The sequence below is a fragment of the Monodelphis domestica genome, chromosome 2 (assembly GCF_027887165.1).
Source record: "Monodelphis domestica isolate mMonDom1 chromosome 2, mMonDom1.pri, whole genome shotgun sequence".
Lineage (NCBI taxonomy): Eukaryota > Metazoa > Chordata > Mammalia > Didelphimorphia > Didelphidae > Monodelphis > Monodelphis domestica.
The window spans coordinates 105,469,240-105,487,397 of record NC_077228.1 but is presented as its reverse complement, the minus strand read 5'-3'; the positions used below and the strand labels follow the sequence as shown (position 1 = coordinate 105,487,397).

The window sequence follows — 18,158 nt, the reverse complement described above, 5'->3', positions numbered from 1 at the left end:
TAAACGCTATTGCAAATGTTTTGGAATGATTGTTCTTTATATAATGTTAAAATAGCCTAATTATAAGGACACCATAGAAACAACTTGATCTCATCATTTAGTGTTTCATGTTTTGGTTTTCCTTAAATGTAAAAGAGAGTTGAATGTTACTTGAAAAGATTTAGGCACAGTTTTGTAGGTTGGGGTGAGGAGGGAGATGAGTAGAATTTTATAAAATCAGGTCTAAGTGCATACTGCTCTGTTCAGAAGACAATTTCTAATATTGCAGGTGGATCTATACGTCTGCCTCTTATGTGGTAGTGGCAATGATGAGGATCGCCTTCTTTTGTGTGATGGCTGTGATGATAGCTACCACACTTTCTGCCTGATTCCACCTCTTCATGATGTTCCCAAGGGAGACTGGAGATGCCCTAAATGTTTGGCTCAAGTAAGAACTTAGTATTTGGGTATTGCTTTAAGAAATGGAGTGAGATAGATTAAACTTTTGAAAATTAAATTTTATTCCTTTCATTTAAAAAAATTTTTTTAAACCTGTACATTCTTAGAATTAATACTGTATATTGGTTCCAAGGCAGAAGAGTGGTAAGGACTAGACAAAGAGGTGTATCAAGTGACTTGCTCCGGGCTACATCTCTGAGCCTGGCTCTCAACTCACTGAGCCACTTGTCCCCAATATAAACATTTCTTCAAGTAAAGAAATACATCCTTGCAACACATATGCACTGTCAAGGAAAACAAATTCCTACATTTGGTATTGAACTTTTAGAAACAGAAACAAAAGAAAGGCTGAATGATTGAAGCAGGTAACAAAACCAGAGAGGGTGAGGATGGCTGGGCAGTCCTGAAGATATTTTAATAAAGGTTTCCATGAATAATTGACAAAACAGCATGACCTGTCAGTTTTATGAGCAATATTTTGTTTTGGTTAAAATTTTCATTAGATTAACCAGATTATATTGCAATATTTGATACCTTATATTTTGTCGTGTTTATCTGTTGAAATTGACTAGTCTATAGACCTTGTAGAGAGAGTACTTTCTTTGCTAAAATTTTATTAGTTTAGAAAAAATTAATCTTATTCTCGTCACTTTAGTGAAAATAATCACTTTTTCTGTTTTAGGAGTGTAATAAGCCTCAAGAAGCATTTGGTTTTGAACAGGCAGCCAGGGACTACACACTCCGAACTTTTGGGGAAATGGCAGATGCATTCAAATCAGACTATTTCAACATGCCTGTTCATGTATGTATATTGCTTGAATATATTTGAATCTCTGTTAACTTAAAAGTAATTTTAAATCTAGATCACGATAAATATTATATAATAATAGTTGACATTTTGCATGTAGGCTAACACAGGGAATAAATTTGATATTTCATGCTAAACTTAAATTTTTAGTGTCTTATATGTTTCATAGTGTTTTTGAGTACAAGTATAACCTTATTATGACAACCCTTTTATCATGCTGACAGAACTTGAACATAGCCCTTTAAGCCTGTCATTAATTCCATTATGTTTTTTTGCTATAGCATTACTACTCCTTGTACTTGCATCCTGTCTCCCAAGTTATACCCACATTTTCTTCATACGTGCATTCTAGGTCATGGGAGACCAGGCTAGGCATTCCTGGTTAACTAAGGCTGTTCACTTGATTTTAGTTTCCTCACCAAGGAAATGTTAAATAATACCTATAATGTTTGTAAACAATGTATTTGAAAAAATGTTTCAGAAATTTTATAAAATTAGGACCAGGGTAGCCATGTAGTAATAAGGTAACTTGTGTCAGAAAGAAAAGCTTCTTATTGATTGCCAAACAACATTGTGTGTTGATGGTAGGGACTTTGAATTCCATTATAATTTAGAAACATTCTTAGGGAGTGGAATTCTGTTGCTTGCTTTGATCTTTGGGCCATTGGTAGAAGGGACACTTCATTTTTCTTAGCACAGTATCCTGTGCTTCCTGTTAAATCTAGTACTATAGGAATTGGGTCACGGGAAGTCTTAGAATTGCAGCTTTTGGTGAGAGAATTCATTCCTCGTCTCCTCTCTTCTCCTTTGTTTCATTTCCAGATGGTTCCCACAGAGCTGGTAGAGAAAGAATTTTGGCGTCTAGTAAGCACTATTGAAGAGGATGTCACAGTGGAATATGGGGCTGATATTGCCTCGAAAGAATTTGGCAGTGGCTTTCCTGTACGAGATGGGAAAATAAAACTCTCCCCTGGGGAGGAGGTAGGGTTCCAAACCATAGAAATTTAAGTTTCAGAATGGCAAAGAAAACAGCTTGCTATAGAGGGATCATTCTGTTATGGACATCCTTTGGAAATTGTATCAGTACATTTTTATAGGAAATGTTAAAGGCCCATGTTTGTACAAATCAGTTTTATTTTGTTATTTTAAAATTTATTTAAGTTATGTTATTTGCAATTCCCATTTAGTTGACCTAAAACAATTTTTAACTTCTGGAAAATATTCCTTAGAGTACAGACATTTCAGTGATTTTAGAAGATCTGTTCAAATGTTGAATAAAAATGTAATGCAGAGATTCATGTGTTGAATTTGTCTGTACTAGAGATTCTGACTGATAACTGTAGAATGGGGGACACTTGGAGAGGAAATACTTTTCCTATGCTCTCCAGATTTTTAGGAGAAGATAAGATTTTGGAAAGCAACTTATGCTAATTGGTCTTCACTAGAAATTCAATGTACCACTCTTAAAGTAGGTTGTTCAGAAAAAAATTAAGTTGCCTACAAATTTCTTATCAGATTGATTATAAATCTGTCAAATTAATGACTGATGAACCTATCCATGAAGTATAACCTACCCAACCCAAAATTAATCAACTTCTTCTGGAGTGCTGATCCTATTTCAACTAAAATGATCCTTATGTTAACTAATGATACTGTAGGCAAATTAGTTTAAAATAGATAAGAAACAAATTGAAGCTATGTCTATTTTTTAGGAATATCTTGATAGTGGTTGGAATTTGAACAACATGCCTGTAATGGAGCAGTCTGTCCTTGCTCACATTACTGCTGATATTTGTGGTATGAAATTGCCCTGGCTGTATGTAGGAATGTGTTTTTCTTCATTTTGTTGGCACATTGAGGACCATTGGAGCTACTCAATCAATTATCTGCACTGGTAAGAGATCCCAAATGGATTTTTTTAGTAGGGGAAGTGGGTATATACTTAAAACCAAACATATTTGCTTTTTTGGGTAATGAGACTGGCTTCCCCACCCCCAATAGTTATTTAGTTTTTGTTAGCAGAGTTAGTCACATTGCCTTTATTTTTGCACTACTTTGGACTCTTGGGTTGGTTTTTCATATAGGATATCTTTTTAAAAAAAAAATTATCTTTTCCTTTAGTGGCTATGTTAATATTAGCTCATTCTTGCCATTTTTTGTTTTCTGGCTTATACATACCTACATATTTCTTAGTGTTGTGAATTATGTAAGTGATCCCCTAAGTCCTATAAACTTTAAAGGATAATTTTAGCGTTGTGACTTAAAAATCTAAATTAATTTGGTTGCCAAGGAAATCCCATAATAAAATACCCAAGTCAGCTGAAAGTTTTTGGCGATTTTAATTAATATAGAGGAAAGAAATTAAGAGAGAGAGAGAGACAGAGTTAATTTACACTGCTCTGGCTCAGGCTGAGCCAGGCAGGAGTTCAAGGCCTACATGACTGTCTCAAGGAAGCTGTTTGAGGGAGCTCCTCCCAGGCTTGAGGTCCAGGGATCGAACTGCACTCAGCCTGCTCACAGGAAGTCACCAGCCAGAGCGAACTCTCCTGGGAAAGAGAGAGATGAGAGGACATGATGCGAAATATATAGACAATTTTATATCACTTTCCTTTGCCTCATCTGTACTAATGGTAGCTTAAGCTTGACTTGGGACAGCCCAGGGGTCTGTCAGCTGTTTCTGATTTGTCATTTTTCTCTTATCAAAGGCCATCCTCCTAAATACTTAATCCTTAAGTATGGTTATAGACATTCCTGATTTTTGTTAGACAAAGTAGGTGGAGTAATGTAAAGTTCCCAAGACATCCCTGATTTTTGTTAGACTAAGTATTTTCATTGTTACAATCAGGAGATAGCTAAATCCAATCTTCACACTACTTCATACTGCATTCTAACTCTCAAAAATAAAGCTGCTTTTCTGACATCTGGTTTTCTTTTCCACATATCCCTTGCTTTATTAAGTACAGAAATAGTATGATTATCTATATAGCCTGCTCAGATCCCCCACATAAGGAGTTTTAATCACTATAAGGGAGAAGGCATTAGTTAGCTTGTGTATGTAGGGCAATATCTGCCTTCCTGGGCAATTGCTCCCAGATGATACGGTAAGATGATACTTACTGTACTTCCTCGTGACATCACAAATTAATTGAATAGCAGTGTAAAATGCTTTTAAGAAATTGAGGTCTATAGAGATTCTAATTGTCTTACTAGCTTTCCTTTAACCTCAGTTGTCAGAATGGGGATGGGCTTATTTACCTCAACTTCTAGGCCAAATCTGATATTAAAAAATAGTATCAGCCACATGTCTTGGACTTTTGAAACTGCAGATTGTGAGAAATCTCATTATCTCCTTGTTTTCTAAGGAGTTAAAAAGAATTCCTTTGGGCCGATTTTCTTTTACTTAAAACTTGAAGAAAATGTAGGGCATGCAGATAGTCAGAGCACATAATCTTCAAGTTGTTCACTGATTGATTATACACTCATGTTACATTCATTTGAAGCAAGGGTCTGAAAATAGGAAGATGTCAAAGTGGGAGGAGAGGGAAATGATGGAAGGAAGGAATGTCTCATGTTTTTTTCTCCCTAAACTATTTGTAGGGGGGAGCCAAAAACCTGGTATGGAGCTCCAGGATATGCAGCTGAGCAGCTGGAAGATGTAATGAAGAAACTGGCTCCAGAGCTCTTTGTGTCCCAGCCAGATCTCCTCCACCAGCTTGTCACCATCATGAACCCAAATACTCTAATGGCTCATGGAGTGCCTGTATGTTGTAGGCTCATTCCTTTGTGTCTTCTTGTTTTGTTTTTTCTCTTTCCCTTTCTGAGACATTTAATATTTTTTGTGGACATTGAGTGAAATATGAGGATTTCCTGTATCATAATTTGATTGGGGAAAAAAAAACAGTTTAGATATATTTTGATAACATATTCCATGAATCTAATTGAGCTTCTTAAGGTGATATAAAAGCCAATTCAGAGTGCAGCCAATAATTAAGAGAGATAAATCTTGTCAGCTTAGACCTCTTGTTTTTGTTTTGTTTTGTATTGGCTTACTCAAATGCCTTTCTTTAGGCTGCCTTGTGGATAAATACATAGTTCCTAGAAATATGAAGACCAAGGGTTATAGATCCAGAATGGAAAGGGACCTAGTACACTTAACTCCAATATTCATTTTACAAATAAATTGATGCTGAGAGGCTGAGAATGACCAGGGTCATGTAGGCATGAACAATCAAGGTCAGATTTAAACCCAAGCCCTCTTGCCTGCAAAGGCATTGTTTCCATATAAATTATGCAGCCTTGATTCATAACTGTTGGGTTCAGCAATAGTATCCATTTCTGGGCACCAAATTATATGAAAGAGAGATGAGCTAGAGTAAAGGTGATATGGCTCTTGACAGGACCAGAGGACATGATTTGCAAGTGTTAGTTGAAGCAACTGTAAATGTTAAAAAATGAATGTAAGTGAAAAACTTTAGGATAATTTGATGGTCATCTCAGAATACTTGCAGGGATGCTGTGTAGAAAGAGGATTAATTTGCTTTGTTTTGCTTGACCTGCCTATAAAAGATGGAACCAAGAGCATTGAGTGAAACTTTCAAAGATATAGGTTTCAGCATGAAAGAAGGAAACATTTCCTAGGCACTTACTTAATGCATTAAATAAACTGGAAGACTTGGAATTAGGAAGACATACATGTAAATCTGGACTCAGATTCATTAGTAGTTGTGTGATTCTGAGCAAGATTTTACTTCAGTGGAGTTTCTTATAGTTTAGCCTTTTAAAAACATTTGAAAAAAACACTATGATGGGGGCAGCTGGGTAGCTCAGGCTCAAATCTGGCCTCAAGACACTATTTGTGACACTAGCTTTGTGACCCTGGGCAAGTCACTTAACCCCCATTGGCTAGCACTTAACCACTCTTCTGCCTTAGAACCAATACATAGTAAGGCAAGATTTTAAAAAAGAAAAGAAAAGAAAAACTGATGATGTTATCTTTTGCCCTAGTAAGAATAACCAGAAACCTATGTTTGATTACAAATAATGTATGTGACCTAAAATTTAGTTGATTGTATGATTCTCACAATACTCAGATGGAATTTTCTTCCATGTAATAGTTTAGTTAAACATTTGCTATATGTCATCATCATAGGAGTACTATTATTACATGTTAAGCTTTTAAGTTGTTTTAGGTTAATATTTAGCCATGCTTTTTTGGTGGGGAGCAAAATAGAGCTTGTGATTAACCTGTGTTATTCATATGTCTTAGGAAAAGCAATATAAGTATTCCTGACATCTCCGGAAATCAGCCATTTATCTACTTAGTTACTTTTTTCTATTACAATCCAATGTCAAAATGATCTGATCATCTTTAATTAGCTTCACATGCTATATACATTTTGTCTCAAAGTTGTGTTTTTCTTAGGTTTACCGAACTAATCAGTGTGCTGGTGAGTTTGTGATTACCTTTCCAAGAGCCTATCACAGTGGTTTTAACCAAGGTTTCAATTTTGCTGAAGCAGTTAACTTCTGTACTGTTGATTGGGTATGTACTAACACACACACACACACACACATATTTTAAAAGTTATTTAATTCTAATAACAAATTTACATGTAAGTTTTCCAAAGTTACATCATTTATGTTGTTTCCCTTTTCCCACCTGGAGTTGATAAGTAATTCTACTGGTTCACACATGTAGTATCACTCATTTCATCTTTCCATATTCTTTTTTTAAGAGAATACTCTTCTAAAATCAAAGTCCCAAATCCTTCACCTAAATAGACAGGTGATAAACCATATGTTTTCATCTGTATTCCTATTCCAACAGTTCTTTCTCTACAGGTAGTCTCTTTGTTAAAAGTCCCTCAGAATTGTCCTGGATCATTGCATTGCTTTTAGTAGCTAAGCCAATCACATTAGATCATCCCATAATATTTCAGTTACTGTGTATACAATGTTTTCCTGGTTCTGCTTATTTCATTCTCTACCAGTTCATTTAGGCCTTTCAGCTTTTTATGAAATCCTGTTCATCATTTCTTATAGCACAATAGTATTTTATCACCATCATTTTACTACAATTTGTTCATCCATTCTCCAATTGAAGGATATCCCTTTAGTTTCTTTGCCACCACAAAAAGTGCAGGTATAAATAGGTCCTTTCCCATTTTTTTATAGTCTCTTTCAGAAATAGACTTTGTAGTGGTATTATTGTTGGATCAAAAGTATGTATTCTTTTAATTCCCTTTGGGCATAATTCCAAATTGTCTTCCAAAATGGTTTGATCAATTCACAACTCCACCAGCAATGTATATGAAGACACATTGAGTAATTTTGGATTTACTATGTCCTTGTGTAAATCATACTATTATGTTATAAAAATCACCACATGTATGTTTGCTTAAAAATGTACCTTTTTTCATTAGCAATAGTTTTAATTCTCATTGTTAAACTGTATTTAATTATACTACATTGCATTAATTATGCTACTACAGTATTTTATTTCTTTTTAATATTTATCAATCTAATTGGAACACTGTTGAGCTATTAAGAAACTTGGCTTATAAATTCTTGGGTTGGAAGCTTTTTGTGGGTAGGAATTGCTTTTTGACTTATAATATCTAGTATTTTTGCACAGTGGCTTGGCACATAACTTTTATTAAATATAGTTATTTTCCCCAACATTTCTCTTAAATAGTCTCTTTGTTTATGAAGTATGACATTTTCCTCATTATTTATAGAAAAAATTTCCTAAATCAAATCACTAATTGAACCAAAGGATTTGGGAGTACATGAAGCTATTTCATAGAATTGTTTTGTTTACTTTTTATGCTCTAACATAAGCTATGCATAATTGAAAGAGATCAGATTTCCAAAACAGATACATTTATGATATCCAATTTATAAAATGACATGGGAGGGGGCATATTAATGTAATTACACATTTTTCCATTGAGTGTTTGTTTTTTGATATAGTTGCCATTAGGACGTCAGTGTGTGGAGCATTATAGATTGCTGAACCGATACTGTGTTTTTTCTCATGATGAGATGATTTGTAAAATGGCTTCCAAAGCTGATGTATTAGATGTGGTGGTTGCTTCAACTGTTCAGAAAGACATGGCCATTATGATTGAGGATGAAAAGACTTTAAGGGAGACTGTTCGCAAGTTGGTAAGTTTTATGTGGATTAAAGCTATAATGCTTGTATTCTCATTTTAGAAAGTTTTTTATTTTGCATCAGGATTTAATGGTAAATTTTACTTGTTAGATCATTTGTAATAGGTTCCATTTGAGAAATAGTAATTTTCTCTCTCCTGCCTCCCTTTAAAAATGTTTTTTATTTTTTTTTATTTTTAGAATTATGCACTAGTATATGGGACTTAGAGTTTCTGGGTAACTCTTAGATTAAGGAGTACATGAAAGAAAAAAAGACCTTGCCTGTAAAATTGAGTTCCTGTGTTTTTAAAAATAGTCATCTGAGAAGAGATCCTTTGAGTTCTTGTCTTTTCCATTTTCTGTGGTGGGATTTGACTTGAGATCTTCCCTACTCCTAATCTTAGCACTCTTTCTGCTATGCTGTCTACTTGCCCTTTTTTTTTTTAAATTTCCTGGAATGATTATGTAGATCTTTATTTTTGAGTCCATCTTTTGCGTTCTCTGGAAACAAAAATGAAAATATTTTTGTAATTTTAATAAAAATCTGAAAGTAAGAAATTTTTCCATTATTTTTCATGATCTGTCTTATTAGCTAATGATTCTCTCAGTTAATGTTATTTTGGCCTCTAGTGGAAACAGTAAAAAAATAAGCTTTTTTTTCCCCATTCTTTCTTTCTCTATTTAAAAACCAAGACAAGCAATTCCGATTCCATTTTAATCTTGTCCTTTATTCAATCCCAGTTTTGGACCTTCGTTCATTTCTGTTGAACTTCCCTCAACAGTTCTATTCTGTGTATAAGTGAAGTTCTGTTAAATTTAGGTTTTAATCTCTATTTTAAATATATAGTCTATTATGAACTTGATTAGTGTTAAAGTCTTTATTCTATAAATTCCCTATATTATAGTGTCATGGTTTTTTTTTTTTAACCTAAAGTCCCATCAATAATAGTAATAATTTCATGGCAAAGTCTTTGTAGACTCATGAAATAGTCTAAATCTATTCTTCTACATCTTTGCTCTCCCTGATCCTTTCTGAAGTTTCTGATTCATTTAATAAATATAAAGTATTTTGATTGTTTCTGTCTTGGTGGTTTACACAATCATTTTGGAGCTCTAAAGCAACTTTTTTTTTTTTTAGGGAGTAATCGATTCAGAACGAATGGATTTTGAACTGTTACCAGATGATGAGCGCCAGTGTATAAAATGCAAAACCACATGTTTTATGTCTGGAGTGTCCTGTTCTTGTAAACCTGGGTTGCTGGTGTGTCTACATCACGTAGAAGACCTGTGTTCTTGTCCTACCTATAAGTATAAGCTGGGGTAAGTAGAAAGAACTATTTCTTTCAATCGGGTATGTGTTAAAAAGAGTAGGGTCATGCTTAAGAATGTGTTTCCCTTTTTTCTACTTAATAAAATCTTTGCATAAATTAATTATATAAATAAATTATGTATAATAATTATATATATATAATTCATATTTGGAGTGGAAATGTTTTATAAGTCAGATTGAAGTAGGTTTTCTTTTTTCTAGGTACAGATATACTCTGGATGATCTGTACCCCATGATGAATGCCCTGAAACTCCGAGCAGAATCATATAATGAATGGGCATTAAATGTGAATGAAGCTTTGGAGGCCAAGATCAACAATAAGAAAAGTATGTGATACAGCAAAGAGGGGAATTGGGATGGAGTGGTTTGTGCTCATCCAGAAAATGCATTGAACAATGATTATTAGCAATTCGTTTTGTCTAGTACGGTTTTTCTTTCTAGCCAGATCTTAGACTAATGGCAGATTTAAGGTAGGTCACCATAGTTATAGATCCAGTTGTCTTTATAAGTGGGTATAATCTAGGTTACTTACAAAGCAAAATAGATATCACCTTTGATTTTGTCTAAATCTCTCTGCTTTTTAGTAATTCAAATAAAAAGCATACCCATATTTAGTATTGAATTTAGTTTTTATGACACTTTGGCCCCTCAATGCTGAAAACTCCTAGACTAAAGGGTTTTATATTTGTACATAGATCGCTTAAGATCTTAGAAATATAGCTGGGAGGACAAGTACATATTTTACCAGAAGTGGAAATAATATTTTGACTTTGAGGGAATAGCATTTAATTTGATTAAATGAGGGAAATGAGGTCTTTTTTTTTCTTTTTTCATTTTTAAACATTATTTTATATGGTCATTTTCAAACATTATTCCTTGGAAACAAAGATCATTCTCCCCCCCGCCCATCACCCCTCTCATAGCCGATGTGCGATTCCACTGGGTCTCACATGTGTCCTTGATTCGAATCCATTTCCATGTTGTTGGTATTTGTGTAAGGGTGTTCATTTAGTCTCTCCTCAATCATGTCCCCTCCACCCCTTTAGTCAAACAGTTGCTTTTCTTCTGTGTTTTTACTCCCACAATTTGTCCTCTGCTTGTGGATAGTGTTTTTTCTCCTAGATCCCTGCAGAATGTTCAGGGACATTATATTGACACTAATGGAGAAGTCCATTATGTTCGATTGTATCACAGTGTATCAGTCTCTGTGTACAATGTTTTCCTGGTTCTGCTCCTTTCACTTTGCATCACTTCCTGGAGGTTGTTCCAGTCTCCATGGAATTCCTCCACTTTATTATTCTTTTTAGCACAATAGTATTCTATCACCAACATATACCACAATTTGTTCAGCCATTCCCCAATTGAAGGGTATGCCCTCAAGAAATGAGGTCTTTATCATGGTGTTGGAAGTATTTGAAAACAAAAATATCCCTTACATATTATGGGGGTTAGGGTTGCTGTACCCTCTTTGATCTGAAAAATCCACATAAAATTTTTTTAGCTCTCCGTTCCCACCAGAGAAATTGTATGAATTTTTCTATTATATGAAATTTTCTTTTATTGGGTGTTTATATTGAAAGAAATTGTGTTAAGAGATAAAATATGTTGCTATTATACAATATTACACATGTTTTTTGCATTTCTGAATTTGTAAACTTTCCCTGTGACATCTGCTATCCTTCATGTATTGCCTATATTAATTTCCAAAAAAACTCCCCCAAAATCCTTATTTAATTTCTTATCCCGACCTGCAGTGTATATCGAAACTACAATGGAGAAAGTCACAATGAGGAAGTGTTAGCTACTGAATTCTCTCTTTCTTCTTACACTTGTCATTATCCTTGGAAGCAGGTGGTTTCTTCTCTTATGTTTATATAAGGTCTTTGCCACCAGTAGGCCTTGTTATTTTATGTCCCTCAATATCTCACTGTTCTTATGTATCAAGAAACCTAACTGAAGTCTCCTAGATGAGGAGACAAGTTGATCAATGGAGAAGCCTATATTTTCTGCCTTTTTTATAAGCCACATGTTTTCATTCTATAGTTCTAAGTATACATTTTACTTTTAATGATGTATATTGAAGGCCAGCCCTAGACTCTTAGTTTCTCCTCTGTGAAATGAATTTATTCGACACATGATATAGTTTTCATCCTGTACATTTGTATTTATTTGGGGAAATAAAAGGTAAAGCTAAATCAGTGGGCACTCATGGAGGGTTAATTGCTTACAAATCAGCATTACATGTAAGTATTTTTATTTTTAAAAAATCTCCTTGTTTATATGCTTGTATTATCTCCAGGCCTTGTCAACTTCAAGGCTCTTATAGAAGAATCTGAAACAAAGAAATTTCCTGACAACGATCTATTGCGCCATCTTCGCTTAGTCACTCAGGATGCTGACAAGTGTGCATCAGTGGCACAGCAGCTGCTCAATGGCAAAAGGCAGACGAGGTAATGGACCCAGTAATTTTGGCTTAGGTTAGATGATAAATGAACATACCAGAAGTTTGTAATTTATTAAGATTTATTTTAATGAGACTTGATTATTTTTGCAGGTACCGTTCTGGTGGAGGGAAATCCCAGAATCAACTGACAGTCAATGAGCTCCGACTCTTTGTGAAACAGCTCTATGCTCTTCCATGCATTCTCAGTCAAACGCCACTACTGAAGGTGGGAAATTGGGATGGGGGGGCGGGGCAGAGAGCACAATTTCTTTTTTTTTTAAAACCCTTACCTTCAGTCTTGGAGTCAATACTGTGTATTGGCTCCAAGGCAGAAGAGTGGTAAGGGTTAGGCAATGAGGGTCAAGTAACTTGCCCAGGGTCACACAGCTGGGAAGTGTCTGAGGCCAGATTTTGAACCTAGGACTTCCCATCTCTAGGCCTGACACTCAATCCACTGAGCTACCCAGCTGCCCCCAGAGAGCACAATTTCTAATGGATTTCTTTGTAGATATTTGTGTCTGGGAATATTTTCAATTCAGTAAATATTGTGTGCATGATAGTGTACCAGACCTTTGAAGAAATGGCCATTTTGGTATAATGATTACCTGATATGAATTTCATATTTAGAGGAATTGTTATCTATTTTAGTCTCAAGTCTCTACCGTTCTACCTTGGGTGGTCATCCATTTTAGTGTATACTAATTAACCATTGGAAAGAATGATACTTGAAGTTATTAGGCTAGACCTGAAGTTTCTTACCTCAATTACTGTTTTATGGGCATTTTTTCTCTATCTGTAAATGGGCATTATCATTCTACTAATTTTAAGATTGTGGAGAAAGTGCTTTGTAAAACTATATATGTAGTGTAGTATATATGTAATGCTATATAAATGTTAGTAGTCAAGTATTTTGCATACTTATTATAGCCCTTTAGAGGCAGGCAGAATAGCATAATGTCTAGAGAGCTGGCTTCAAAATCGGGAGGACCTAGATTCAAGTCTTATCCATGACATATATTGCCAATGTGACCTTTCTTGGACAAATCACTTCACGCTTCTCTGGGTTTAAATCAATTCTTTAAACCTTACATTGAAAAAATTTTGGCCTGCCTTGGGAGAGGAAATTTACTCATCTGGGAGTTCTCTAAACCAGTGAAATCATAGGTTCTTATCTATCGCGTGTGTACTTCAAAAAAATTTCTAATTTAGGAAAATTTATTTTCTCCCTCACCCAGGGGAAAGGGGTGAGCAGACAACCTTTTTAAGAAATTATATGTAATTAAGCAAAACAAATTTCCATATTGTATATATATATAAAATAGATATCTATGTGAAGACCTTGGTACCTACATGCATACTTAACATTTTGTTTTAATAGAATTTATTTCCCATTATATCAGCCCTCCCCTCATCACCATAGAATCATCAGGCAAACAGATATGTGTATATTATTGATCATGTCTTTTCATGCTTCCATTTTTTAGTGCACTTTCATAAAATATTATTCAAATATTAAATCTATAACTGTATATAACATTCTCTTGGTTCTGCTCATTACACTTTTCATTAGCTCCTGTATGTTTCTTTCCAAATTTTAAAAAATTAATCTGATGAGTGTTTCTTATGGGGCAATAATATTCCTTCACAGTCATATATCACAATTTAACCATTCCCCAATTGATGGACTTCTCTTTGATTTTTCTTTCTCTGCCACCACAAAGAACTGCTATAAATATTTTGAATTATATGGGTTTCTTTCTTTTTTCCCTGATTTCCTTGGGCAACAGACCAAGCTAAGCATACACTACATAGTTTTATAACTTTGAATGTAAATCCATATTGCTTTTCCAAATGGTAAGATCAGTTCACAGTTACACCAAATAGAATTTAAATGTCTTCATTTTTCCATATCTCCATAACATTTGTCATTTTGCCCTTTTGCCCCTTTTAGCCAATGTAATAGGAGTGAGATGATAACTCCAGAATTGTTTTGGTTTGCATTTTTCTCTAATCAGTATTGATTGAAAGCATTTTTTTTTTCATACATCTTAAATATGGCTTTGGTTTGTTTGTCTGAAAACTATTAATGTCTTTTGTCCATTTATCATTTGGGGGATGAGTCTTATTCTTATAAGGTTGAGAAAGATGTCTATAAAGTTTTTTCCCCCAATTTTCTGCTTTCCTTCTAATCTTGGCAACATTTGTTTTATTTGTACAAAAACTTTTAAAGTACTCAACTTATTGCACTCAAAATTATCCATTTTATATCTCATGATGTGCTCTCCATTATTCTCTTGTTCACTCATAAATTCCTATCCATAAATCTGATCCGTTTCTTAGTCTTATAATTTGTTTATAATATCCCTAATGTCTAGATAATGTATCCATTTTGATCTTATCCTAGTGAATAGTGTAAGATGCTGATATTGATCTATACCTTGTTTCTGCCAAACTATTTTCCTGAAAGTTTTTACCAAATGCTGATTTCTCATTCCATTAGCTTGGATCTATACTCTTTGGTTACTATAAAAGTACCTATTGTTGTATGTCTATTCTATTCCACTAATACATCTTTTTATTTCTTAGCCAGCACCCAGATAGTTTTGATAATTATTACTTTATAATACAGTTTTTAAATCCGCTATTGTCAGATCTACTTTCATTAAATTTTTCACTTGATATTCTTGATATTTTATACTTTGGTAATTTCATTTGGATGGCATTACATAATTAGTTTACATTTTAATTTTGTTGGTTCTGTCCATCCAGGAATAATAATCTCCAATTATTTAGATCTGAATATTGTGTAAAAAGTATTTTATAATTATGTCCATGTATTTATTTGTTTGTTTTGGCAGGTATTTTATTCTATATCTGGTTATTTTAAATGGAGTATCTTTTTTTCAAACCTCATCCTTCTATCTTGGAATCAAAACTATGTATTGGTTCTAAAGCAGAAAGAAGAGTGGTAAGGATTAGGCAGTTGAGGTTAAATGGCTTTCCCAGGGTCACACAACTAGGAAGTGTCTTGAAGCCAAATTTGAACCTAGGATTTTAAGCCATCTAGCTGCCCCATAAAGTATCTTTTCTTATCTCTTCTTATAGGACTTGGCTAGTAACATGTTATAAAAATGCTGATAATTTATATGGGTTTATTTTTTATCCTGTCCTAGTGAAATTATTGATAGTTTCAACTAACTTTTTAGTTGAATCTCTAGGATTTTCCACATATACCATCATGCCATCTACAAAAGGAGTTGTTTTTTTTACTTCTTTGCCCATTCTGATGCCTTCAATTTCTTTTTCTTATTGTTACTGCTAACTTTTCTAATACTGTGTTGTTATATTGTTATATTGGTAATGGGCATCTTTAGTTCACTCTGGTCTTACTGGGAAACCTTGTAGCTTATCATATTGCATGTAATACTTGCTGTTGGTTTTATATAGAAGCTTCATATTTTTTAAAGAAAAACTCAATTTTTATCTATGCTTCCCATTGTTTTTATAGGAATGAGTGTTTTTTTTTATGTCCATAATTCATTGATGGAGTTGGTCTGTAGTGGTTTTCTCTCTTTTTATCCTTCCTGGTTTTTGATATCAGTATCATATTTGTTTCATAAAAGGAATTTGGTCAAACTCCTTCTTTACCTATTTTTTTCTTTTCTTTTTTTTTAAACCCTTACCTTCCGTCTTGGAGTCAATACTGTGTATTGGCTCCAAAGCAGAAGAGAGGTAAGGGCTAGGCAATGGGGGACAAGTTACTTGCCCAGGGTCACACAGCTGGGAAGTGTCTGAGGCCAGATTTGAACCTAGGACCTCCCATCTCTAGGCCTGGCTCTCAATCCACTGAGCTACCCAGTTGCCCCCTTTACCTATTTTTTCAAATAATTTCTAATATTGGAATTAGTTGTTCTTTAAAAGTTTGATAGAATTCATTGTCATATGTATATGAGAAATTAAGTGGTTAGTTTTCCAAAATAGCCATTTTTAAACGTAAGACAATCAAAAAAGTATTTTTACCATTTGTGGTTGATTTTCCGTCTCATATTTTTCAGGATCTCTTGAATAGGGTGGAAGATTTCCAACAGCACAGCCAGAAACTGCTCTCAGAAGAAATGCCCAGTGCTGCTGAACTACAAGAGTTGTTGGATGTCAGTTTTGAATTTGATGTTGAGCTTCCACAACTTTCTGAAATGCGCATCCGTTTAGAACAGGCCCGTTGGCTAGAAGAGGTTCACCGAGCTTGCTTAGACCCTAGCTCCCTTACCCTAGATGATATGAGACGTCTCATAGATTTGGGAGTGGGACTGGCTCCATACTCGGCAGTGGAGAAGGCCATGGCGAGGCTACAGGAGTTGCTTACTGTGTCAGAACATTGGGATGACAAAGCCAGGAGCCTCATCAAAGCCAGGTGAAACAAAATTTCATCTTTTCTCCATTCAGTATTTGTGTTTAGATAGGAGGAAAAGGTGTTTAAAAATAAGCACAATCAGTATATTTATTTTGTCATGATAATCCATATATTTTTAAAAATTAATATCCCAATAATAGAGAAAATTGGTTGGAAGAGTTGGGTTTTTTGGGGGGGTTGGCTGGAATTAAGAAAACTTAAAAAATTAAGTGATGCTTTTGGATTCATCGTTGTTTTATTCTCTAGGGACTTCTGATAAGAAATCCTTTTGGAAGTGATTTTTGTTCTGAATTTCTTTCCAAATTGTGTAAATCCAACTGTTCCAGAATGCCATTGATCTTTTTGTGGAGGAGAGAAAGGAGAGCAACTATCAATTGATACTTAAAGCTACAGTTGTTGAGTGACAGATTGAAAGTTGTCATGTTATAGGGTTTATAAGGAAAAAATTATATTTCTTCAAACATGGAAAACATTACTTCTCTAGATATTTATCCTCTCCCAGGACAACTTGGACAAGTTTGCACAGGAGATTGCATATTGGACTAGATGGTGATGTCCTTAAAAAAATTTTTTTTCCTTTATTGTCTTAGTAACAATTCTAAGGCAGAAGGGAAAGGGCTAGGCAAACTTAGTTAAGTGATTTGCCCAGGATCATATAGCTTAGAAGTGACTCAGGTCGATTTGAACTCTGGACTTCCCAACTCTGAGCCTTTTTCTTTAATTACCATGCACTTAGCTATCCAGATGGCCTTTAAATTCTAAGATTTGATTTGTCCATATACCATTGATTATTTCCATATTATTTTCATTGTGATTGGTTTTAATATAATTTCTGGCCATGGAACAGTACACAAAATACAAATGTACATGGAAATTGAAATTATCCCTTTCTTCGTTAGTACTATATGCTAACCACCTGAGTTCATGTGCTAGTTTTCCAATTACTCTTTTTAAAGTTAAAGCATTGACATTTGAAGATGAATATTTTGCTGTTTTATCAGCTTATCACATTTTAAACTTGAATAAATTAAATGTATAGTTATTGCTTTATAGGATTTAGAGCTGAAACAGATAAGAGCAGATAGTCTGAACCCCTAATTTTACAGGGAGAAATTGACTTGAGAAAGAAAGTAATCTTTCTGTGCTCAATGAATAAGAATTCGAATCTATTCTCTCTCTGAATATAGTTTTTCCCTTGTCATCAAGCTGCAGTCTCCTATTTCTCCTACTACTCTTATTATATGGTAAATCTCACATGTCGCTTCTCTCACTGGCTACCGGTATTTGTTATATGTTCAACTAACAGGTTTATATGAACTTACCACTTAATTTTCTGTTTTATCTATGTCCCAAAGTATTTTGGAAATCATCTGATTTTTTTTTTCAGTGTTCTTACAAGTACTTCTTAATTGTTTTCTGTCCTCTGGAGGTTAGTAGGAGAATATATCCTCTTCCTCCCATACTCTGGGTGGGATTTAAAGATAGGAAAGAAACTGCTCCAGCCCTGCTTCTACCCTGTTGTCCTTGGGAATGGATCTGAGTTGACATCTTGCCATGTAACTTTTTGTACAAATTG

General features: G+C 34.4%; 1 protein-coding gene across 2 annotated transcripts in view; it reads left to right on the top strand.

The window, feature by feature from the left end:
- The window catches only part of KDM5B (lysine demethylase 5B), a 72,793-nt gene that overhangs the window by 40,421 nt on the left and 14,214 nt on the right, over window positions 1-18,158 (top strand). For both annotated transcript variants that reach the window (XM_007481160.3, XM_001364144.4), the window contains 12 exons: window positions 269-427; window positions 1,121-1,240; window positions 2,069-2,227; window positions 2,959-3,140; window positions 4,844-5,006; window positions 6,669-6,788; window positions 8,219-8,413; window positions 9,537-9,718; window positions 9,930-10,054; window positions 12,028-12,178; window positions 12,283-12,397; window positions 16,227-16,582. In XM_007481160.3, coding sequence (XP_007481222.1) covers window positions 269-427; window positions 1,121-1,240; window positions 2,069-2,227; window positions 2,959-3,140; window positions 4,844-5,006; window positions 6,669-6,788; window positions 8,219-8,413; window positions 9,537-9,718; window positions 9,930-10,054; window positions 12,028-12,178; window positions 12,283-12,397; window positions 16,227-16,582 — 2,027 coding nt within the window. The remainder of the gene's footprint in view (window positions 1-268; window positions 428-1,120; window positions 1,241-2,068; window positions 2,228-2,958; window positions 3,141-4,843; window positions 5,007-6,668; window positions 6,789-8,218; window positions 8,414-9,536; window positions 9,719-9,929; window positions 10,055-12,027; window positions 12,179-12,282; window positions 12,398-16,226; window positions 16,583-18,158) is intronic.